The 22,444-nt window shown below is 37.6% G+C and overlaps 2 protein-coding genes and 1 long non-coding RNA gene across 5 annotated transcripts; all 3 read right to left on the reverse strand.

Moving 5' to 3' along the window:
- Positions 1-9: 9 nt before the first annotated feature.
- On the reverse strand, positions 10-2,459 carry LOC144083318 (uncharacterized). 3 transcript variants are annotated; one of them, XR_013303521.1, is made up of 4 exons: positions 2,320-2,459; positions 912-998; positions 683-829; positions 10-117 (listed from the first exon to the last, which is right to left on the reverse strand). It is a non-coding gene; the product is annotated as an uncharacterized LOC144083318 (long non-coding RNA). The 3 variants fall into 3 exon arrangements; XR_013303520.1 differs by having other exon boundaries at positions 912-1,084; XR_013303519.1 differs by having other exon boundaries at positions 912-2,459.
- A 1,711-nt stretch (positions 2,460-4,170) lies between these two features.
- LOC144083813 (SPRY domain-containing SOCS box protein 4-like) lies at positions 4,171-10,812 on the reverse strand. Its single transcript, XM_077611910.1, has 4 exons — positions 10,364-10,812; positions 9,666-9,728; positions 6,796-7,647; positions 4,171-5,089 (listed from the first exon to the last, which is right to left on the reverse strand). Exons 3-4 carry the CDS (start codon positions 7,502-7,504, stop codon positions 4,962-4,964), a joined length of 837 nt encoding a protein of 278 aa, XP_077468036.1. The 5' UTR covers positions 7,505-7,647; positions 9,666-9,728; positions 10,364-10,812; the 3' UTR covers positions 4,171-4,961.
- A 2,114-nt stretch (positions 10,813-12,926) lies between these two features.
- Positions 12,927-21,870, reverse strand: LOC144083821 (solute carrier family 25 member 36-A). Its single transcript, XM_077611918.1, has 7 exons — positions 21,399-21,870; positions 19,671-19,835; positions 19,381-19,458; positions 18,387-18,487; positions 15,710-15,776; positions 14,696-14,985; positions 12,927-14,602 (listed from the first exon to the last, which is right to left on the reverse strand). The coding sequence occupies exons 1-7, from the start codon at positions 21,437-21,439 to the stop codon at positions 14,409-14,411; spliced, it is 936 nt and encodes a 311-aa protein (XP_077468044.1). The 5' UTR covers positions 21,440-21,870; the 3' UTR covers positions 12,927-14,408.
- Positions 21,871-22,444: the final 574 nt, after the last annotated feature.

Genomic DNA, 22,444 nt, shown 5'->3' on the forward strand with positions numbered 1-22,444 from the left:
AAGTAACAATCCAAGTTAAAAAATTTATTTACAGGTAAACATTTCAATTCTAACATTCAGTTGTCATTACATTGAAGTGTTGATTGGTGTAGCCAGTCTTTTCTCTGTTTTGTCCACCTGTAGACATAAGACATTTTAGTTAAAGGTTCACAAAACAATTTTACACTTCCAATTAGTTTTTGTAAAATATACTTGGAAAAAAATGGGGGGAATAAACACTTAGAAAATAAAATTAGGAAAAAAATGGGGTATATACACTAGGAAAATAAAATTTGAAAAAAACCCCGGGTATAAACACTTAGAATAAATGGGAAACCATTTAGAAAATAAAATTAGGGAAAAAATGGGGTAAATAAAATTTGAAAAAAAACCCTGGTATAAACACTTAGAATAAATGGGAAGCCATTTAGAAAATAAAATTGGGAAAAAAATGGGGTATATACACTACAAAAATAAAAATTGAAAAAAAAAAACAGTATAAACACTTAGAAAAAAATTGGAAAAAAACGGGGTATATACACACTAGGAAAATAAAATTTGAAAAAAAAACGGAATAAACACTTGGAAAATAAAATTAGGAAAAAAAAGCTGGGGGAATAAACACTTATAAAATAAAATTAGAAAAAAACTGGGAATAAATACTCAGAATTCCTGCTCTAACATTAACTGAGATCCTTCTTACCTTAAAGATTTAGTCAAAGAGCTGTGGAAATGAATGGCCAGTGAAACATCACCATGCTGATTTAGGCTTTTATTTAATTTGGATTTTCAGAAGTACCGAGACACCATATGATTCAAGTGGGCAACTTGCGAGGAAGGTCTCTCAGGCCTGTTGCATGCAAAAAAATAGCAAAAGTTAGAATATATAGAATGGAGATTCAACTTTTTTTTTTTTGGGGGGGTAGTTTTACCTTGATCTGGCCCAGGCTCCTCTTCTAAACCTCAAGAGTGCTCTAGGCATGCTAGAAGAGGTGCATCTTGGTGCTAAACAGGGAAAACTTGCACACAAAAAAGCATATATAGCGCCTGGAGATTCAACAGATAGGCTTAGTTGTTTTTTGGGGGAAGTAGTTTTATCTTGATCCTAAACAGAGAAAACTTGATTTAACCAAGGTATCTGGGGGTTGCCAAACAATTACGGGATAGAGAAATCTTACAAGAAATTTAATAAACGATCAAGATAAAGAATGAAAATTAGTTAGCGAGTGCCAAGTGCTATTTTTCCTTTTCCAGACAAGGCGATTAAATTTACAGACTGACGTTAACAGCTAGGATAAGTGTGTCAAACTCGGGTTGGTTCGCGGGTCGCAATAACGTCAACTCGATTTCACGTGGGCCGGATCATTTTTGAAATATTTAGATTTTTTTTTTCTTAATTGGATTTAAAAAAAACTATCAAAAGCCCTAAATATTCAGTTTTTACAGAGCTAAAAAAATGTTTGTTTGAGCTTTTTTTCTTCATGAGGGAAAATATCTTATAATAAATTGTTTTTCATTTCAAAAGGAAACAAAATATTTTTGGGAATATGTTCAATATTAGAGTAGAAAACAGAATTTTTAAAATATATTTATTTTTATATTTTAATAAATGCTTTTTGAACAAAAAACAAAAACGGATTAAAAAACTACAATTATTGATTTAAAAAGGGGAAAATAAGGAAATATAATATACATGTATAATCTTCATTTGAATTTGATCCTAACAGAAAGTCGGCACTCATGATTTACTTTCTCGGGCCGCACAAAATGACGCAGCGGGCCAGATTTGGCCCCCGGGCCGCCGCTTTGACACCAGTGAGCTAGGAGAAAGTTGGATTAATAGTTTTGTATATGGCGATTAAATATACAGACTGACGTTAACAGCTAGGAGTAAGTTGGCTTAACAGTTTTGTACAAGTGATTTTTTTTGTAAAAACAGAACACTTACAAATCAGCAATGGGTGTTTAGCACTCGCAATGAAAACTAGCATTACATACAACAGGAACTAAGCCGTGCCTTTGGATGTCATTCTAGAGTGAGCATTTACCCAGCAAACTGTCGGTTGATGTCTCGGCGTTGTTTGATTAAATTTAAAGTCCTGCTACACGACTCAATGGAGAAAAGGGTCAACATACCTTTTAAGTCAAATCGTGACGCTAACGCTAATGCTAACTAGTAACATACGGCACAAAGAAGCCCAAACTTAAATTGTCGACGGTGTGTTAAACCTGGCATTAAACTGGGATATTTTTTGGCGTTTTGGGCTCAATTGATTGCTGAAAAATCTCCCGATAGCTTGATAAAACGCATTTAAACCAGTGAATTGCTCCATTCCTTACCTCGTACGTCCTCGTCGACCGGCAGCGTGGCAAAAGCCTTCCAAAAGGAACGGTCACTGCGCATGCGCTTAATTAACTCAGCGACGTCGACAATGGGCGTAACCACGCCCATATTGTAGAATATGTAGTCGTCAGTTCTGTAATCTCTTGATACTATAAAACAGTACGTAAACATAAACCAGAATTTCTGCACACATTTCTAATACTTACATTTATCAGCTTTACAAAAAATAAGAATAAAAAAATAAACATTTGTTTTTGCTTTTTTAAAAATTATTTTACTTTAATTATTTCTACAATACGTATGACTATTTCTCCCTGTAAAACACCAGTAAAATTAAACTAGTGACTTGCACACATTTTTAATACAAATTAAAGAATAGCGGTATACGTACCTGAATAATTTGTTCCATTACTGTCACTCTTCAATTCCTGTTGTCATCCAAACAAAGGAAAAAGAGAAACAGCACACATCGTTGTATTCTAAGGAAGTTTATTTTGGAAGAGTGTAAAATGTATCTTTTTTTTTTCCTTTTTAAAACTCATCCAAAATCTTCCAAGGAATGCCAGGAATTTTCTTCATAGCCGCTCAGTTGGAAATGATACAATTATTTCTACAACAGTTTCTACACTGTAGAGGTTTGTTTTTATTTTGAAAAACTTTGGAGATAGGTTCGCACAAGTCCTCCAGCATTTTTAAAAAATCAGTTTTGCCTTCATCCATTTTCAAATGGACGAAGAAACAGGGGTGTCAAACATACGGCCCGCGGGCCAGAACCGGCCCCCAAGGAGGTTCGATCAGGCCCGCAGGATAATTTGAAAGTGGAAAAAATGCATAAAAGACATGGAATTATTATTTTTTAATTCGCTGCAATTCATGGATTATCCGCTAAGGGGCGCACTCTTTCCATCAGAGTAGACGACAAGCCACATCACTGAGACAGAACCTTTCTTCATTACACATTTCAAATCACTCTCCTTAGTTTGTAAGGTGCACACAAAGATTACATTTTGATTTTAAATGCGTATGTGTAAGTGGTTTAAAAATTCCTTTCATTAAAAGTCTCTTTTAATCTTAAAGTGCATTACTATATTTTTCAGTACCAATTAAAGTTTTGTGCCTTTGTACAATCAGTGGGATCAGTTGCAATGCCTATTTGTGAATGATAAGTCAATTGCACATTTGTCTAAGGAAATATGAGGTGTTTCATGCAATGTTTTGTAAAAGGATAGTTCATTCAATTTCAATATTTTCCTAATGTTCTTGTGCTTCTTTACACCAAAACAAAGGAAAGACATGATATTTTGGTTATTTATAGCAGAGCACGGTATAATTTTAATGGTCCGGCCCCACTTGACATCTCCCTAGGCCGTATGTGGCCCACGATGCCAAATGAGTTTGACACCCCTGCTCTACACCATGAAGTGGCCACACCTTGTCATTTTTGGACACCCTTGAGTACAAATGGTTGCTTCTATTTAAGGGAAAATGACATGAAAAGAAGGAGGATGGATTTTGGTGAGTAAAATATGGCTATATTCCTAAATAATATTTCAATTGTATGAGGTTTTTATTGATGATTTTTTATGTGTTGCAGCTGTAGCTGCAGTAGAGGTTTTATAGCCATAAAATAGTTTTTGAGGGTTGGATTGATTCCGACAGCTGATGGCGTCGCTAGGAAATTCACGGACCGCCACTGGATATTTAATATGGATTTGGATATTTACAGAAATAAGAGGATTCATTGTCCTTAGCAAGAGCACACTCAAGATGAATAAAAAAAGTCTTGAATCGTATGTTTGTGTGAAATTGTGTCATGATATTGAGAGAGCACACATGGTGAAGAGGTGTGAGTTTGGCCTAGTTTATTCTTATTCACACTAAGGATTCGTGTCCTAAGTCTCCCGAGCCCAGCGAGACATTCTGTCCTACAGACAAATCCCAAAATACATTGAAAAAGGGCAAAAAATGTAAAATTTAACCTACCAAAAAACAAATTTAAAACTACGTAATGAAAAAAGCAGCATTTAAAAACAAAAACAAAAAATGGCAAGTCTCAGGTGCTCTTCCATGTATTTAAAAGATAACTTAAAAGGCATGTTAGATTTGAAACTCATTCAAATCAGTCATTGAGCACTATCCAGTCTGAAGAAAGGCTGCTTAGAATGAGCCAATGTAAAATGTAAACAATTGCACATTGGGGAGACTAATTGGAATTTAAAATAAAAAGCAATATTTGTCTGCCTGCAGGCAAGTACAGCTGTAATACATGAAAATACCTGAATGAATTCCAAATTTACCTACTAGATGTACATGACTTAAAACCAAATGTCCTCTAAATCGGATTTTTGAGCACCAGTCTTCTCACTCAATATTACTAAAATACAATTTGAGTGGCTTAATGTTATTCTTGTCCAATGAAACTTTCCTATCATTTAAGGCATTGTGGTCAATCTCTGTGGCATTGTTAACCTGCTACAGTAAAATAATGTCCAGGAAGGGAAAAAACAGGACATTAAAAGACTGCAAGTATCATTTTCATGTGTAACCAACCAGTAGGCAACGTCTATGTTGACACTATTGGCAGATACCTAGTCTTTAAAAATGAGCAGAGTTTGGAACGGCTGCAACGTGCGGATTGTCACTGGTATTGGAGGTAGTTCTTCATAGTTTGAGGCAGCGGGAGCATGTCAATGTGATGTATGCGCTCCCTTCCCAAAGTCAGGCGAGCCACTCTTCTGCATAAATCCACAAGGGGAAGGGGTTCCGCTGTAAAAGTAAAAGAATGAAAAATAGTTAGGGTCAGATGATGGATTCCAAACTGTACGCGTGTGACTTTTACGAAACAAGGTCTGTCCACTAATGTCTGACTTAGTATCTGTTCTTTCACTTAACGATTATAATTAAAAATGCTAACTATGGTCATCAAAATTCAGGGTAAGGTGGTTTTGAGTTGCAGATCAGGAACTCTTAAAATACACAACACACCTTTGGATTTTCGAGACAAATAAACATTAATTCCGTTCCTTGGGATCAAAATCCAATCAAACAACGACTAAGATAGCGAGCATCAAATGCCATCAAATTCTACATTCATGGCAATTGTAACAGCACGTCTCCACATCAATAACTCAGCGGAAAGAAACAAGAAAAGAAGAAACAGACTGTCGCTCAAACAAAGGGAAGTCAAATTGACAGGAAAAAAAGTGTGGCATTAACCAATTGTGGAAAGTTTCCATTAGTTGATTCAGCATGTTGTCATTAGCTAAGCGCAACAAAGCTTGTTGTCATGGAGCTTGATAATATAACAATTCAACAGCAATAAATTGGGCTACAGTGGACCGAGTCTCTTAATAATGTTTCCTGTTCTGACAAGGGATCTTCTGCAGCGAGGTTCCTACGATTTCTACATATTCTGTTTATATACATATACATATACATAATCATATCACAGCGTGCTACTTCAACAACATTTTTGGTTGTGCTATGAAACGAAAATACTGGAATCATCAGCCAAGATTTTTTTCATCCTAGTCCAGGTCAGGAAAAACCTTTCTGAGGGCAACTTAATGCGATGCCAGGGTCTCCATAAAGTTGCAGGAGTAATACGCAACCAAAGAGAATAAATAATTCAAGTAGGCTGATTCACAAACACACAGGAGCCTGGCAAGAAAAAAAAAAGCCGATAGAATGACTAAAGATGTAGGAACAGAACCTGGATATTAGTTTTCGTGTTTTTTGCACATAGTTCATGTTGTATTTTCACATAGTACACACAGACCTAATGTGTGGTTAACTGGCTGAGCCAACAAAAACATCTCTCCATAGACAAACATGGTAAATCCGATGTGGTTGCCCTTTGCTTTCTCATTGTCCTCCTACCAAACAGAACTCACAAACCAAATCAGCCATGCCTAAGTCTACATGCAGAAACTGGAATTTAGAAATAACATGAGCATCAGCATTAACTAACAGTCTTTGTTAGACTGTTCAGATCTTGTATTACAGGTTTGATCGGAGTTTCACAACCACAAGTACTAAATTCATATTATCACTGTTCACCATGTGTATGGCTATTGATTTGTCCTTGAATATAGAAAAAGACTGAACGGTAAATAGTTAAGAAATCATCGAATGGCAGCTGGTTTTCCATGTACTACTATAATACATACTATAATGATCATAATGTGCAAGCCTATAATTTACTCAGGGCTCAACATTAACCACTTCCCGATTGCCCGTGGCAACTAATTAAGACTAAGTAGTCCTAATTATTTGCTATTTAGACAATTAAAATTTGAAATACGACAGATATATATTATTGGCTAAAATACCTAAACAAGGCAAACACAGTTTTGGCACAGAAAGTAAAGGTGTTAGGGCTCTTAGTCAACTCTTGAAGCACCAGTATAACAGATATATAGCAATGACTCATCGTTAAACCTCTGTGATTGTGTAAGAGTTATTAAACTTACGATCTAGTCCGTTGACGTAGTGAATAGTCACTTCACAGTGTCCCCACACTGCGCTGACGATGGGATACAGACTCTTGCCTTTTAAGCCTCGAAACGCCACTCCCAGATACTGTCCATCTACCATGAAGCTCAGTGAGCCCTCATCCGAATCAAGTATTACTGCCAGGGAGTCTGGCAGAACAAATGATTCATCTGACTCGAGGAAACTGGGGTAAGTGGGCGCAGTCGAAGAATCCGGACGATTTTTTTCATCGTGGTACAGTCTGTTTCGACCCAGGTCCCAGCCCCAGGACTCTGAATCTGATCCCACTAAAGCAGTGTACCCCACTGAATGTAAAGGCGCTTCAATCGTGGCCACTCCAACAACAGCATGGGTCCCTCTCTGCCGTGCTGGCCAATGAATCCGCCACACATGGAGCCCCTTGGTGTAACCCATTTTGCCTCGGATACAGTCTGTACTTTGTGCTACTGGGTGGCGGTGGAATGTCAGCTTCTCGTCTTCTTTAACAAAGACATTGAGAGACCGATCATCAGGGTTCCAGGCATGGCGTAGCTGAGTCTCAGGACTGGCTGAAGGCATGTCCAGCAGTAAATCCAGTCTTGGTGGCCGGCAGAAATCGGATCCTTCTATGTCATGTTGCAATGGCCTGTATGAAGGCACCCCAGGTACATCCTCTGTCTTAATGCTCACTGCTATCTTCTGGCCCATAGTGAGGTGGTTTTATGACAAAGGGAAGGGGAGGATAGATGCACTGTAGACCTTACTGAGGAAGTGGTAAATCCTGAGGTTAACTCATTGGCAAAGATGCAATTGAACACACACATGCTCCACTACCAGAGAGAATGTGACCCCTGAAACACAGTGCACAAAATGATCAAAAGCAATTAATACAATATTATACATGTTGCACAGCAATTACTCAAGTAAAACAGCATTTGAAAAAAACTTTTCCGGTAAAATATTATTGGATTAGGGGTTGTATAATACATATATGATTTTTATAAGTAAGGCTTTGTGTTCTCCGTTCCTTCAGTGCTCTCCATGCTGTCCCTCACCTTCTGATGCTGCTGTTCAAATATTTCATGTATTTGAATGAAAACCATTGCTTTTAACAAAATGGCATAACTAAAAGAAGGAGGCAAATGTTGATTGAAGAACACAGACGATAAGGCTTTGTGTTCTCCGTTCCTTCAGTGCTCTCCATGCTGTCCCTCACCTTCTGATGCTGCTGTTCAAATATTTCATGTATTTGAATGAAAACCATTGCTTTTAACAAAATGGCATAACTAAAAGGAGGAGGCAAATGTTGATTGAAGAACACAGACGAAGGAGCCAGTGTTCTATTGAAAAGACAGACACTATCTTTCTTACTTACTGCAAATGTGTCACATGTACAAGTTTTTATTTAGCACGTGAAACACATTGGCTCATCTTCTACTTCCAATTTGCTGTAATATTTTATTTTTGAATAAAAAAGTAAAGTAAAGGCTAGTCGGCGAGACTTGCTGCTGCTGCATTCCTTTTATGCTGTCAGTTGCCACTCTTCCACATCAACACAACATTGTCTATTAGTACAGACAATCTAAGGTTCAGGTATTGTTACTTAGACAGATGGCGCAGGATAGTCAGTCTTACAAAAACCCAACTACGGGTCGAAAAGGGACAAGATTATATACTAAATTTACTTCTACCTAGCAGTTGTGGGGAAAGTGTTTTTTATTGCACTATATTCTACATATATGGGGGGTGCATGCATATCTTATTTGTTATCCTGCTGTACGGTGGCAAGGAAGGGACATCGAATGCACTGTTGTGTGAGAAGTAATTTAGGGAAAACATGGTGTAGAAATTCATCAATATTTAGGAAACAGAGAAAGAGAAAAATGGAGAAAAGACAAATCGATACACATCAGAAAAAAAAGCACTTAAGAAATGCCATGTGAAACGACAGCTTACCATGAAAGCATTTCACCGAGCAGTCAGGAACCTTTCACATACAAATGTGAACACACAATCACTGCTGCAATGTGAAAGTGAGGATACTTGGTCCTCAGTCCATAGAGAGGCCAGTAAACAGTTAACACCAAGACGATTGTGGAATAGGACAGACACAGCAAAGAGTTATTGTGTGCGTGTGTGTGTGGTGAGTCAGTAAGTTCCAGCTTGTGACGTAAAGAAGGAGGAAAAACAGCGGAGCGTCCCAGATAACACAAGAAAACAGCTGCTGGAAGGAGCCTGGCAGTGAGCAAAGCAAGAAGGGAGGATAAAGAGCAATCTTAAAAGAAACCACGGGTACAAAGACTTGTAGGCGCTAATAAGCCGCAATTGTTCTCTTGTACTAAAATGAATGAAGCAGAAAATAATGCCACAGATTTAAAAATATAGAATTTTTAGTACATATTTTGATTTCAAGAGGATGCCTTGTTTTACGTGTGCAACGCATGCTGGCCTTGGTGACGCAATTTGGTTGCTCTTGGTAGAATTGCTGTGCTTGATAGCATGTTTTGGGAGGTGGGAGGAAACCTGGCAACCCAGATAAAAGCAACGCAGACATGGGGCAGCGTGGCTGCATCTGAGCCGAAATAACCCAGTTTTAAATTGATTTCTTCGTTTAAAAAAAGGCCAATACCGATAAGTCAAATTGTCAAATTGCCAAATATAGTCGCTGATAATCGGTCGATTTCTACTACCTACATTCATAGATACACAGACTTTTAAATAGTTTTCATGAGGATACTATATTCCTATTGTCTTGACATTTTAATTTGGAAATGTTGATATTTACTGCCGCAAACATACCACACACAAGATGAACAGTTGATGAAACAAAATACCATAATAATTGAACTTCATTTCATCAGATGGATACCTTTGTTTGCCAGTAAAATCTCAGGTAGAGTTCTGAATTCATTGCGGCAGGATAGTCAGTCACCTTGAAAAAGAGGGGAAAAATATATATATCACATTTTATCCTTTTTTTTTACATTCCTGTAATATCTGAGGCTCCGTAGGTATTGGCAAATGCTCATAATGAAGTAACTCAGATTCGCAACCTAAAATATATGATCGGGACATCCATGATGTTAAATTGAAACGATTAGATAAAAGAACTGAATGAATTTTTCATTTAATAAATGCTTATCAAACAAAAAAACCTATATAATAATCGTTTATTAGGAACATTATGTACATTATGAACCTGTAATTGAGATTACTCACGACCAACTTCCTGTTCGGTTCAAGCAAACCAAAACACGCTTAACTGGTATTTAAACAAACAACGCTTTCTTTTGTACATCCCGTTGGTATGGATCCGTATTTCTATATCGGAAAACAGTTTTGCTTTGGTTGAGTTTGCGTATTTTTCACAGCGAAAGCGAAAACATGAGTAGATCTGCAATGGAATTAATTTGGAGAGGACAAAAACTCCGTCCTATCCTAAAAAAAACAGCGCTGGCCACCGTAGACAATCAATAGCACGTTTGGGGATCGACTTATTCCCGCAAATGACTTTAAAATATTGTACATTTGATGCATCGTCGTGTAAAGTTAAGTCTCTTAACTTACCGTAATTAGACGCTTCTTAGCGAGTCCGACACAAACTGACACAGCAGCTTTGAGAAGTCGTAACAAACCAGAGTTGCCCAACAACAACACAAGTTTCAACACGCCCAAGAGAAGTAGAGAATCATAAAAATCAAACATAAAAGGCGGTTGATAAAACGCCCGCTGATCGAACAGACGTGCTATGGTAATCAAGCGGTTTTCTTTGTTTCCAACCGTCCTCACGTCGTCAGTGGACGTGGATATCACCGTCCGTCCATGTGCGTGCCTCACTACCGCTGATTGGCTGCAGGTTGCGGTGTACGGCCAGCGCTCCTCTAGCTTTATATTTCCAACGATTTAAAAATTATTAATGTAAAATTAGTTTTTTAGGATTGTTGTTGCGCGGTCTACCCTACATAATACGCAGCATATTTTATTACTATTGAATTGATTGTGCTAAATATTTCGCAATAAACGCGGCACATCCGCTTTTGTTTTGTAAATGTACGTCAGCAACTTCCTGTTTGTGCCATACAAAATAGAGCGGTAATAATTGTACATTTCGAACATTACCTATGATACAAAGCCATATTGTAAACACACAAAACATGGAAAATGTTATTTTATAATAACAAATCATTAAAACTGTCACTTGAAAGGGGCTGCTAAGTATGCAATGTTTTGAAATTTAAAAAAAATCCTACCACACACCGGTACAGCGAATAAAAACATCTCGTTTCAAAAGCCATTTATATGATATAAAAAAGTAATTTGACCATGATATGTATGTATGATATGTAAAATGACAATAAAAGCATTCAATTCAATTCAATGTGGTGTTATTGGTATTTTCTACCATGAAGGTGATGACCCACATTTTGTTCTTTTGCTGATAAACAGTATTCTGTGTATCCTAAACATAGCTTTTGTAATTGTGGCCAAAGAATTTAAGCATTGGAGTCATTCATTCATTTTCCGTCCCGTTCATCCTCACAAAGGTCAGTGGGTTCAGAACTTCTTGTGTTCTGTCTCCCCTGCCTGCTGCCCATGCTTGGCTGGGATAGGGTCATGCACCCCCCACGACCCTTGTGAGAAGAAGTGGTACAAAAATTGAACAGATGCATTTATAACTTTTTTTTTATATAATTCAAATCACACGGTACATCAAACAGTATTCCTAGGATTCTGAAAGAGTGAAGAATCCTGAAATTTTAATTCACACTAACATGTTTATTTATTGTGACACATAGTACTGTGTAACCCTGTCTTAAGAATCATATTAGTTCCGATGTTGGCAGGAGGCTTGTTTCTAAAACTGACTTTGATATAAACAGAGTCCCGCTAAAGGAAACAATGTGGTGTGATATTATGCAGCAAGTAAAATCCTCTCTATACTGGCTGTTGAGTGTATGAACATTAAAGGCTCTTCCACACATAGATTATTTAATTTTTCTACAGTTTTGCACACATTTTGAGCAATAAAAACTAGTAAGCTTTTTAGAAACACCGACCAAAGTGAAGATTTGCGTAATTCTGGGTCTGATGCCTCGTGAATATTAATAATCTGAGATTTTCAGTTGTTAACAGTCGAAACGTCACGGCCTGGGACAAAAAATCTTACATCATATTCGACCCGTGTTTAGATCTAGAGAAAGTTTACTTAAACTCGCAAAGGTTTTAAGACCACTTAAAGTTCAGGTGATTTCTTCTTGCTTTTAAAAAAGCCAGATACGCATTGCTTGTCATTTGAGAATACAGACAAAGGACAATTCTATTATCTTTGTCATTCTACATCCAAGGCAAGTCTCCAAAGCCAAAAATAGCTCTCTACAGATTTGTTAATGGTTTACTGTGTTCAGCTGTTTGTCAAAGTTTTGAATAAAGATGTGAAACATAATTTTGATGTCTTATTTTGTATCCCAACAATGAGGTGTCAGTGAAGGTACACAAATATGAGAGGCGTAGAGTTGAGGAGAGATTAGACACAGTGGAAGGATGTTACTTGGATGATGAGCAAAGAATAAAGCCATTATTAAATAATCAGCTTCTCATTGAATATGAGAACTTAAATAACAATGACCTTTTTCCTATTTCCAATTATCTGAAGTAAACGGTAAACATGGTTTTAAAATAAAGTCAAGGGTCAACAGTGGGACTTGAATCCAGGATAACATTTTCCCTCTTACTGCTACATAACAGGTTTAACAATTTAAAGGTCTTGGCACGCTTGTGAAATTTGCATGAAAACAAAATAAGGCCCTCATGGGTGTGGATGCTATTTTTCCTACAAACGAAGTGGTGTGGACATAAGATGTTTTTCTTTTTCTTGTGGAGGGTTCAAAACACTTTAAAAAACACTGGTACATGTGGGCAAGACATAAAGACATCATATCACAAGATTACTCACCAATCAGTATTTGGGTAACAAGGCTTTTAAACTTGAATGCATAGTTACCATTTTTACCAATTTTATCTCAACATTTTACAATTCAGGAGGTATGAACGCTGGACAATTGCTACCACCTGCTGGTTAAAAGCCTTATTACAAAACTAAATTCCCATTAAAATATGGCTACAACATATGTAATTTGATTTTTCCCAGTTTATTTGCTTGTTTGACCAAACATGGTATGACAGAATGCATAGACAGAGCCACACTTCAAGCAGGCTCAACAACAACAATATGGAACAAGGTCAGCAGGAAAAGGCAACAATTTATTTAAAAAGATAAAAACCTGCAGTTCCTTATCATAGTGCATTCATATTTCCTTGTCTCTTAGGCTAAAGACATGACTGAATGACTCAAAATTGTCATTTAGGCCAGCGGTTGCTCACGTACGCACGCACAATGAAAACATAGGTACAAAACAACAACCATTGGATGAAGAGGATATTGGATGAAGCTCAGGGTATGCATGCTGTAGAATATATTTGAACAAGATGCATACTGTACTGATATTTGCCATTCATGTTTATTTCACTGATAATAAAAGGCAATTCTTCTCCTTGTGGCACTGAGCAATAAAGATAATTTGAAATTGTGGTTTTTGAGACCTCAAACATCTTTTGTATTTGAATGGCTCAGCCAGGTTTGGAGATTTTGTTGAAATTAAATTAGCCATCGAACCTTATATCATTTGGCTTGAGTGATGAACCTTAAATTAATATCAAATAGAGCCACCTAACGTATTGGTACTACATATTACTTTCACATTAATCAACACAGACTTAACCCTCAAAATTCCCAGAGGAAGACAGAGGATTGTCCTGAACTACAAAAAAGGCAAGGAAAATGTATATTCACAAATGTAGAGCAAAAGCTTGCTGCATTAAAGATGCATGGATGGTTTGCATTTGCCTTACAAGTCAAACAAATATACTAATATTGTTTAAACAAATTATGATATAAATATTAGAATTTGTTAAAACTAATGAATCTGAATATTTATTACGAAACAGGGGTCAGTTTTTTTTACTTCTGTACACCTCGATATATACATTCCAGTAGTTATAAAGTAGGTAAGTAATGTAGTTTTGTGTGGAAATTCAACTGTGCAAATACTACATAACTTCATATTTTGGCCAATTCTGTTAAAACAGATCTTAACACTCTCTTACACGCATATGACATGTATTTGAAATTAACATTATGTTTCTACAACAGGCACATTCCTCATAGTCTACTAGCATCAAACAGCTGGTCAATTTGCATCATTTTGAATTTGACAGAATGGATCATGAATTGAAATTTCCGATTTAAAATGTGCGTGCGTTAGTTAAGTGCATCTAAAAAAATTGTACTAGGGGAGCAGCATAACAGCAATGAATGACCCAAAGCTTATTTTTCCTGTTCTGACATAAATCAGAGCGGGTTATCACTCAATCTTCCCTGTGCCTTAGTGATGAATAAAAACCTGCCATTTAAAATTAATACTCTGAGATGGTTGAGGTGCTTTCTTTCTCATCTGGATGAGCTTTTGTATAACAGCAGTTTACTATTTTTTTTCCAATCTAACCCTGAACAAGGGCGAGATTAAAAGGATTCACAGAAAAGAAAGGGAAGACATTAACCATTGAAGATGTAGACCACCAACTCGTAGGTGCACATCATGATAGCGGTGTTGGGGATCTGTCGTACTAAGTGTGTTGTGAGCCCGCGGTATAGGGCACGAAAGCCCTCCTCTTTGGGAACTTGTAATAAAGTCTGAAAGAAAGAACGATACCTGGTGCCCTCCTCACGTAGCCGAGTGCGTATCACTTCTGCAAAGACAAGCACAAAAAAATGTGACAGGACACCCAAAGGAAAAAAATGAGATCGTATGTGTCAGTTGTATTTGAATCGATTGCACTAACCATGAGGATAAGCAATGGATGTGGCACATGTCTTAGAAGTGGCGGCAGCAAGCATCATCCCGACAAAGTCTGAGGCATCCTTGGATACCTCTTCTTGCTCGTCCATATTCTGGGCGGTTTTAGCCTCCAAGATACGCCTTTTTATGTTTTCATAGATCACAAAGTGGATCACAGTCTCTGAGATGCCAGCATAAGATGCTGACATCCCCCTGTAAAACCCTCTAAGGCCATCTGATTGATACACCCTGCGTACGCATTCAAATGCACTCATCCTGTGCTCGCCTCGGTTTCTGGAAGAAGAAAAAAAGAAAAACCCCAGGATAGATTACCACTAAAAGATTTTGACGACCACAGTTAGAAAAATGAGATATGAACTGTCAATAGTGATGTGGAGAAATAAAAATGGATTAGTAGTATTGTGTGTACAAGTTAGTTTCCTTTCAGAATGAATACATTGCTACTGTATACTAACTGACTGCAATGTACAAAATATATATATTTTTTTTTTTTTGGGGGGGAAAAAAATCTAAAATAACGGTGCAGTAGTTCACTCGCCTGACTTTGGCGCGGGCAGAAAGGGATTCCCATTTGTGGCGGTATAATTGTGGGTACAATGGTCGTCTGTCTCTCTGGCGACTAGTCTAAGTCATAATGTGTCTTTCGCACAGTCAGCTGGGATAGGCTCCAGCAACCCCCACAAACCGTATGAGAATTTGCGGCACGGAAAGTTGAATGAATGTTCCAAAATGACATACACGATCAAGCTCAGTCATATATTTTTTTACTTTAAACTCCGAATTCAACCAGATCAGTCTAATTATCAACCTTTCATGATCTGAAATATAGGTTAAAAACTTTTTTCTCCAAGCCATATAGTCGTTTTCAGTGGATAGGTTGAATACTGTGTCAATGTCCATTTTTTTCCTTTTGATTTCTGATAAGTGAGGATTTAGACATTTTTTAACCACACAAAAAGGTAATTGTCACTGCGACATCATAATAGTTACACTTTACCTGGCATCCAGTTGCAGGCGCGTCTTTATAAGCCATACTGGATTGGTTGCTGTGATGGCTGTAAATCCTACAAAGCAGGGGGAAAATTAAAACGTTTTCGAAGAATTACAGAATAACAGGATCATATGTAGAAGGCCCTCTAATAAACTATCACAAAACAATTCTCAAAGTAATCCTTCAGAAACCAAGAAGATATAGGTATTTGATTTCATTCCACAGGTTAAAATTGCCCAACTACAATTGAATGACAGTCAATCCAAATGTACTTGCCCTAAAGTATACATACATGTATTAAATGGCTTTGAGTTCACCCTAACCATAATAAAATAAACAACATATCTATAAAAAAGGAGACTTTTGTAGCCCACTCGGGTCTCATATTGTAGTTCTTTGTCTAAAGGTTTGCCACCAGGGACCAAGTCTGATGAATGCTAACCTTGTCTGCAAAGATCTGAGTCATGCTGAGCTAAAAATGGTACTGTAGTGTACCTGTGAGATTCAACTTTACACATGCAAATGCCATTCTGGCTCTAGCTCCAGTGGCATGAATGACCCACATTACAAGTGCAGTTGAGCAGATAATGTTTCATTGACATATCACAAGGAAAGGGGCATGCATTTAATTTCCAAATAAAATATATGTCGAAAAGAAATGCATGTTGTATCTGGAAAGGTGCTTTTTATTTGTCTTTAATGGGTCACTGCTTTAAATTACAACCATAAGAAACTGGTAGTTAAAATATGGGTAGCCCAAACAGGATTTTATATGCAAATGCTTTATAGTTTGCCCATTCAAATTTGGACCCAGGTAATAAGTGTCCATTGCTTCTAACTTGATGCCTTACTGGTACCACGTTTTTGTTGGGGATTTTTTTACTTTATTTTATTACTTAAGTGCGTTGATTCTTTGGACTTGCACTCATGATCGTTTGCAGCGGAGGCTATGTTGCAGGAGCTATTCTATTTAAAATTTAAAATGTAGCTTCATCAAAACACGTGGTTCACCTCACTCACTCAAAAATCTAGATGAGCACAATTGAAATGAAGAGGCCTTTTGATTTGAAGTTGATAAATGTCCAACGAACTCGGTGAGCCACAATTCAACCTTTTAATCTCACAAGGTAAATCCTTGTGACCAATGCTACCACGCCAAGTACCGTGTTTTCTGCACTATAAGGCGCACCTAAAAGCATCAATTTTTTTCAAAAACTGATCTCTTATAATCTGGTGCATCTTATATATGGACCAATATTAAAATTGTTATCACGATAAAATAAAATAAAAAAAAAAATCAGTCGATATCAGTCGATAGGGTACATCATCCTCTACAGGTCACGCAACTACGGTAAGCAGCCTGCAACTTAATTTCCCCCCGTGCGCGGTGCATACTGGATATAGTTCTTTTGTCAATCCAACCGGTATGACGGCGAGGACGGCGAGCACACTAATTGGAGTCAACAGAGCATTCAAAGCTAGACTGGAGACTATATATTATATATGGATAATATTGAGCCGCAACAGGTCTCGCAACTATGGCAAGCAGCCACCGAGTTCATTAGCCACCTTGGTAGACAGCGCCGGACAATATACACCACTATCTGCCTGTGGATCTTCAATGCCTGGGCTGATATATCAGTTTCAACTGTGGTTCGAGCTTTCAGGAAGGCAGGAATTGTCACTAGGCTGCCAGACAACCAAAGCAACACAGACTCAATTCATGACGACTTTGATGAGACGGAGCCTGGGTGATGGTTGCCCCATTCGCCCAGCTGTTCAATTCGGACACTGAAGACGAATAATTCGAGGGAATCATAGATGAGGAATTAACTGATAAAGTGAGCTTTACGTGTTTTTTTGTGTTTACTGTTGAACCAAGGTTGGTCATATTGTGAATATGGACGTCAACAGCTGAAGTGCCGCATTGTGTACGTGAAAGCACACACGGTTCTCCCGCGTGAACAACATCAAGTTATTATTTGAGTTATTAATGTTATTGTTATTGCTTTGAACTATTACGAGTGTTACTATATTGTGATTGCACTAACGTTAATGTACCGTAACAGCATCAGGATGTTTTTTACGTGTTTACTGAATGGAGGAAAAGTTTCCCTCCACTATGTGATATAAATGTTGCAAAAGATAAACCATGTCACGAAAATACTAATACTTTACCTCGGAGAAAATAATAAAACAGATATCTGACCATTTCGTTGATAATACCTTTAGCACAGCACCATTTAATGGATGGCTATTAACGTAACTCCAGCCTCTACTGTAGCGCCTTATAATGCGGTGCGCCTTATATATGGAAAACATTTTAAAATATGTCATTCATTGAAGGTGCGCCTTATAGTGTGGAAAATTCAGTAATATATGTGCACATCAAGATTACCAGCCTCACAAGCTATTTTCATGCCTTTCAGCAGCAAATCATACCTATGTGCTTTAAGATAAATACAGTATGCATTCCTGTTACACAAGGTACAGGTTGGCAGATTTGCTGTATTCAGGCCTGATCTTAATCTTGAAGATTTCTGACTTTACTCACATGCTACTAGTACACTGTTGACGGCATTTCTTCACATTTCATTTTTGATTTGTATTCTGGAAACGGACACAGTGTTGAAATATATTGAAAAGCATTACCAAGAGGGAATGAGGGAGCTTGCACATATACCTGCCAGTCCAGCCGAGACCATGTGAACATGTGTGGAGTCGGGTTCCAGTACATTGTTCAATTTCTCTTTGGCTGTAGAATAAGCAGCAAAGTAGATTGCTCTGTTGAAATAAGATAAAAAGATTTAATTCATTCGTTTTCTGAACCGCTTATCCTCAAAAGGTTTGTGAGGGGGTGCTGGAGCCTATAACACCTAACTACGGGCACCAGGCAGTGGACACTCTGAACTGGTGCTCACACTCATACCTAAAATTGGCATAGCTGTTTACAGACATGTTTTCAGAAAGGGGCAATTTCACATACACAATACAAAGATCCAAACCTTTGTATATAACATATTAATGTTTAATTTTACACGATACTATATGTCCTCGACTTATCTATTCTCCATGTAATCAAACAAGCAGTTGCCAAATTTTGTTGAACGGTCAAGATCCAGTAGACCACTGGTTGAGTGGGGTTTAGCTTAAAATCTGTTTTAACATCTTTAATATTGAGTAGCTATCAATCAAGTTCTTTTATGCTAAATTAATGGAATTATTCATTAAACTGGATCAGTTGCATAAGCACAAAAAGTCAGACTGTCAAACCATTGCCACAAATGGAAAACACCTTGGCAAGCTGTGCAGCATGCATGTAATACTTTCAATGTTTGCTAGTGCAGTTAACGCAAGCCACTGTGCAGCCATTTGTTGGTTCATGCCAAGTAAACACTCTATGAATGCTTAGCAATAGAACCTGCAGGCTCCTGTCATTAGCCACCACTTTCCTCCTAGACTAATGATTATAAATCGGCACGGATGATGCTCAGTGATATACGGTGGTTGCAAAACACTTTTACCAGGTTTACACATAACACGTGTTTTATAAAAACATGATGCAATATAAATATATATTATATGTATTACAATTTAAATATTTAAAGTTTTACTTTTTTTCTGCTGAGCCTAGCTACAGATAAAATGAAAAATATGTTATGTTTTTATATACTCACCTGGAGGGTGCCACACCCACTAAATTTGGTCCCAAGCCTCTGAAGAGTGAGCGGGGTCCTTCTTTTTCTAATATTAATCTAAAAACAAGAAAAATAAAAAAGAAGACATGTCACTGCTACTAAAAAATATTTTTAATAGTGAGAAATTGGACTCACTGGACTGAACAAGTCATTTAAGTTGGAAAAATGGGCCTCAAATGGGGCCAGTTATTGGCTCAACTCATCGATGCAAGATGGATTAATCTATACAATAAATTTATAGCTGACATCGTGAATGATTAAGGACTCACTTGAGGCAGTGTATTGGACCTGGGGGAGACATCCGGGCCACGCTGGCTCCATTCACGGTACTTAATTGAACCTCAGAAACATAGAAACTGATAGATGAGGACTGCAGACGTGTTTTCACTACTTCGAGTGGGCAAGTCAGTATGGCTCCTACCGTGCCTCCACATCTAGAGGAAAAACGAGGTCAAAAGAAAAATATTTTACATTATGCAATTGCTAAACAGCATGTAGTTTCACTAGATTGGACTGTAACCTTTTTTTAACAATCATGAGAATAAAACTCATCTAGTCATGCAGGCTATATTCCTTTTCAGGCTTTAGCCACACTAGACTTGACAAATGTGTAAATTTAGCCTTTAACTCATGCCATCTACTTTCACCTAATTTAAGAATCCCCTCCACAGATTTTTTGTGCACACGAAACCACTACTAGCTGGCTACAGACGGCCCCTAACTTGATGCCTTTTGCTCCTAAAATTTGATATATTAACTATTAAGCCTAAATAGTATTTGTTTGTGAAAACTCTCTACTCTACAATTAAGTTAAGCAGTTGTTGGTGACAACGGACAATTTTGAAGTATCTATCTGTCATGAAGCGAAAATAAAGGGACACATGGATATTTACTTTGCAAGCCAATTTAAACTGTGTCCCAAAAATTCAGAAAAGTGTCACTCTAATTCTTGTATAGAAAACTTTATCTGGAGTCCTGTATTATTCACATTGTAAGCATTATATTATTACACATTTAAACATAGTTAATTCATGTCCATTTGTATCATTTCATTCATTTGTTCATCAACTGATATTTATAATTTGTATGTCTTGACCAATAGAAAAACAAACCCAACACCGGAAAACGATGGAAAACTAATTTTGACATTTTTTAGTAATGTGTTTATTCTATAGTTTTAATGTAAAAACCTGGCGATTCGTTTTACATTAAAAATGTTATATCCATTTTTCCTAGCTATACATAGTTAGAGTAAACCATCAGAAAAGAATGCGATGAAGTATTGGGTCAAGTTGTACCACAGTAAAAACTTGTGGCTATCTCAAGAGGTCATTTTCAACTGCAAAGGTTAAAATAAGCCTTGTCAACAAAGTTTTTCGCATGAGGTATTTAGTGGTTATGCTACAACATTAAACAAAAAGCAGAAAATCCCCATTTTTATTTATTTAAGGAAATCTAATTATTTTTTGTTTGTTTTGCTTCAACAGCTATATAAAATCCACCACTTTCTACTCTCTTTCTACTCAAAAATAAATATTCAGAGACCAGGTTTGATATATGATTATAATCGGCAGTTAACAAATGATTTTTGTAAGCTTCATTTGAAAAAGAATAGCGATTGTCTCCTTTGCAGCGGTTTTACATCAGTCCCATACCATCTCCATCTTTTAGAAAAGCGTACGGCACACGCAACAATAAGATCACTTTACAAATACATATATATAAACGAGTCTGAAAGGGTCTGCCAGGGTAACCCGACTCACAAACCCCTTACAGCTGGCGTCACATCGAAACATTGGAATGTCATTGAAGCTTAAGGCATGACATAGGCAATGCCACATCATGGCCGATAGAAACAAGTTGACATATAGTGAACAGAATATGAAAATCTAAGCCAACCATGTCAAACTATTTGGATCCAAAGAGGACAGACGAATGATGTGGAGCTAGGCGCTAGCTCTCGTTCTAACTGACGTGAGAATACTGTATATACTCACCCTCCTGCAAACAGATGAACTAGGGTATCTCTTTGACTCATTGTATCTCATATTCGGGAACCGTCACCGGGCAGTCATGCGGGGCAACTGGAGAGGTGGGCCAGTGGAAGCCCACTGCCAAAGGACGCACAATACGTCTGCGTGTTGTTGTTTTTGTTGTTGTTGTTATTGTAGAGGTCAGTGGCTGTGCAAAACGATGGAATGCAATAGCTACCCTGCCTAGCTGACTAGCTAAAATGCAATGCTAGCACTCTCTTCCGGTTGAAAAAATCGATGACAGAAAGATAGCCATGCGTTGCCACTTTTAGAAATGGTAAAATACCAATAATTCTTCGCCTATAATGTTCATGATTATTGCTAGCCTCCCGCGCGAGTGGTCACCGGTGATCATAACACGCTTGACTGAGACTCGTGGGTGAAGTCTTACTGTTTATCGTTGCGAAACATGAATATGGACGCGGTGATTGGTTGAGGGCTTCCCTGGCTCCGCCCCGTCACCTTGTCTTCACGTGAAATGCTTTCATTTTGTAGGGCAAAGAGCGGCTGTCAATGCCAAAGAGCGGTTGCCGTTTGTTGATCAAGTGAATGTCTTTTTCTTGTTGTTTTTAGTTTGGCTGTAGATTTGTCAAAAATATCCTGCAGACATGCACATGTTTACTCATTCCTTGCTTTATGGTCAAAATAACTGTAACTGTAAAATGCATTTAGTTTCCTTATTAAAATATATCAGTGATGGCAATTTGCTAAATGATGAAACTGAAATAATAAGAGCAATGTTATGACTTACAGTTTTAACTCTCTAGCCATATAGTTTTATGTATTCAGTTCCATATTTCTGCCTGTTTGTCCATCTACTAGTTTGGATGTATGTCCACCTTCCATACCATTATCCACAGATGGGTAACAGGGGTGCTGGAGCCTATCCCAGCGAAACATGGGCAGCAAGTGGTGGACACTCTGAATTGGTTCCCAGCCAGTGGCAAGGCACAATGAATCAGACACACGCACGCACACATGCTCACACACCAAGTGGGAACCGAACCCAG

The sequence above is a fragment of the Stigmatopora argus genome, chromosome 10, assembly GCF_051989625.1.
Source record: "Stigmatopora argus isolate UIUO_Sarg chromosome 10, RoL_Sarg_1.0, whole genome shotgun sequence".
Lineage (NCBI taxonomy): Eukaryota > Metazoa > Chordata > Actinopteri > Syngnathiformes > Syngnathidae > Stigmatopora > Stigmatopora argus.

What these genes read in the sequence shown, in the direction of transcription:
- LOC144083813 (XM_077611910.1), bottom strand. Translation starts at nt 7,504, where the DNA reads ATGGGCCAGAAGATAGCAGTGAGCATTAAGACAGAGGATGTACCTGGG. An exon ending in CTACGTCAACGGACTAGATC is followed by an intron (nt 5,090 to 6,795) that starts GTAAGTTTAATA and finishes TTACTTTTACAG; the next exon opens with CGGAACCCCTTCCCCTTGTG.
- LOC144083821 (XM_077611918.1), bottom strand. Translation starts at nt 21,439, where the DNA reads ATGAGTCAAAGAGATACCCTAGTTCATCTGTTTGCAGGAGG. An exon ending in GTTCATCTGTTTGCAGGAGG is followed by an intron (nt 19,836 to 21,398) that starts GTGAGTATATAC and finishes TTTTTCCTCTAG; the next exon opens with ATGTGGAGGCACGGTAGGAG. An exon ending in GGTCTCGGCTGGACTGGCAG is followed by an intron (nt 15,777 to 18,386) that starts GTATATGTGCAA and finishes CCTGCTTTGTAG; the next exon opens with GATTTACAGCCATCACAGCA.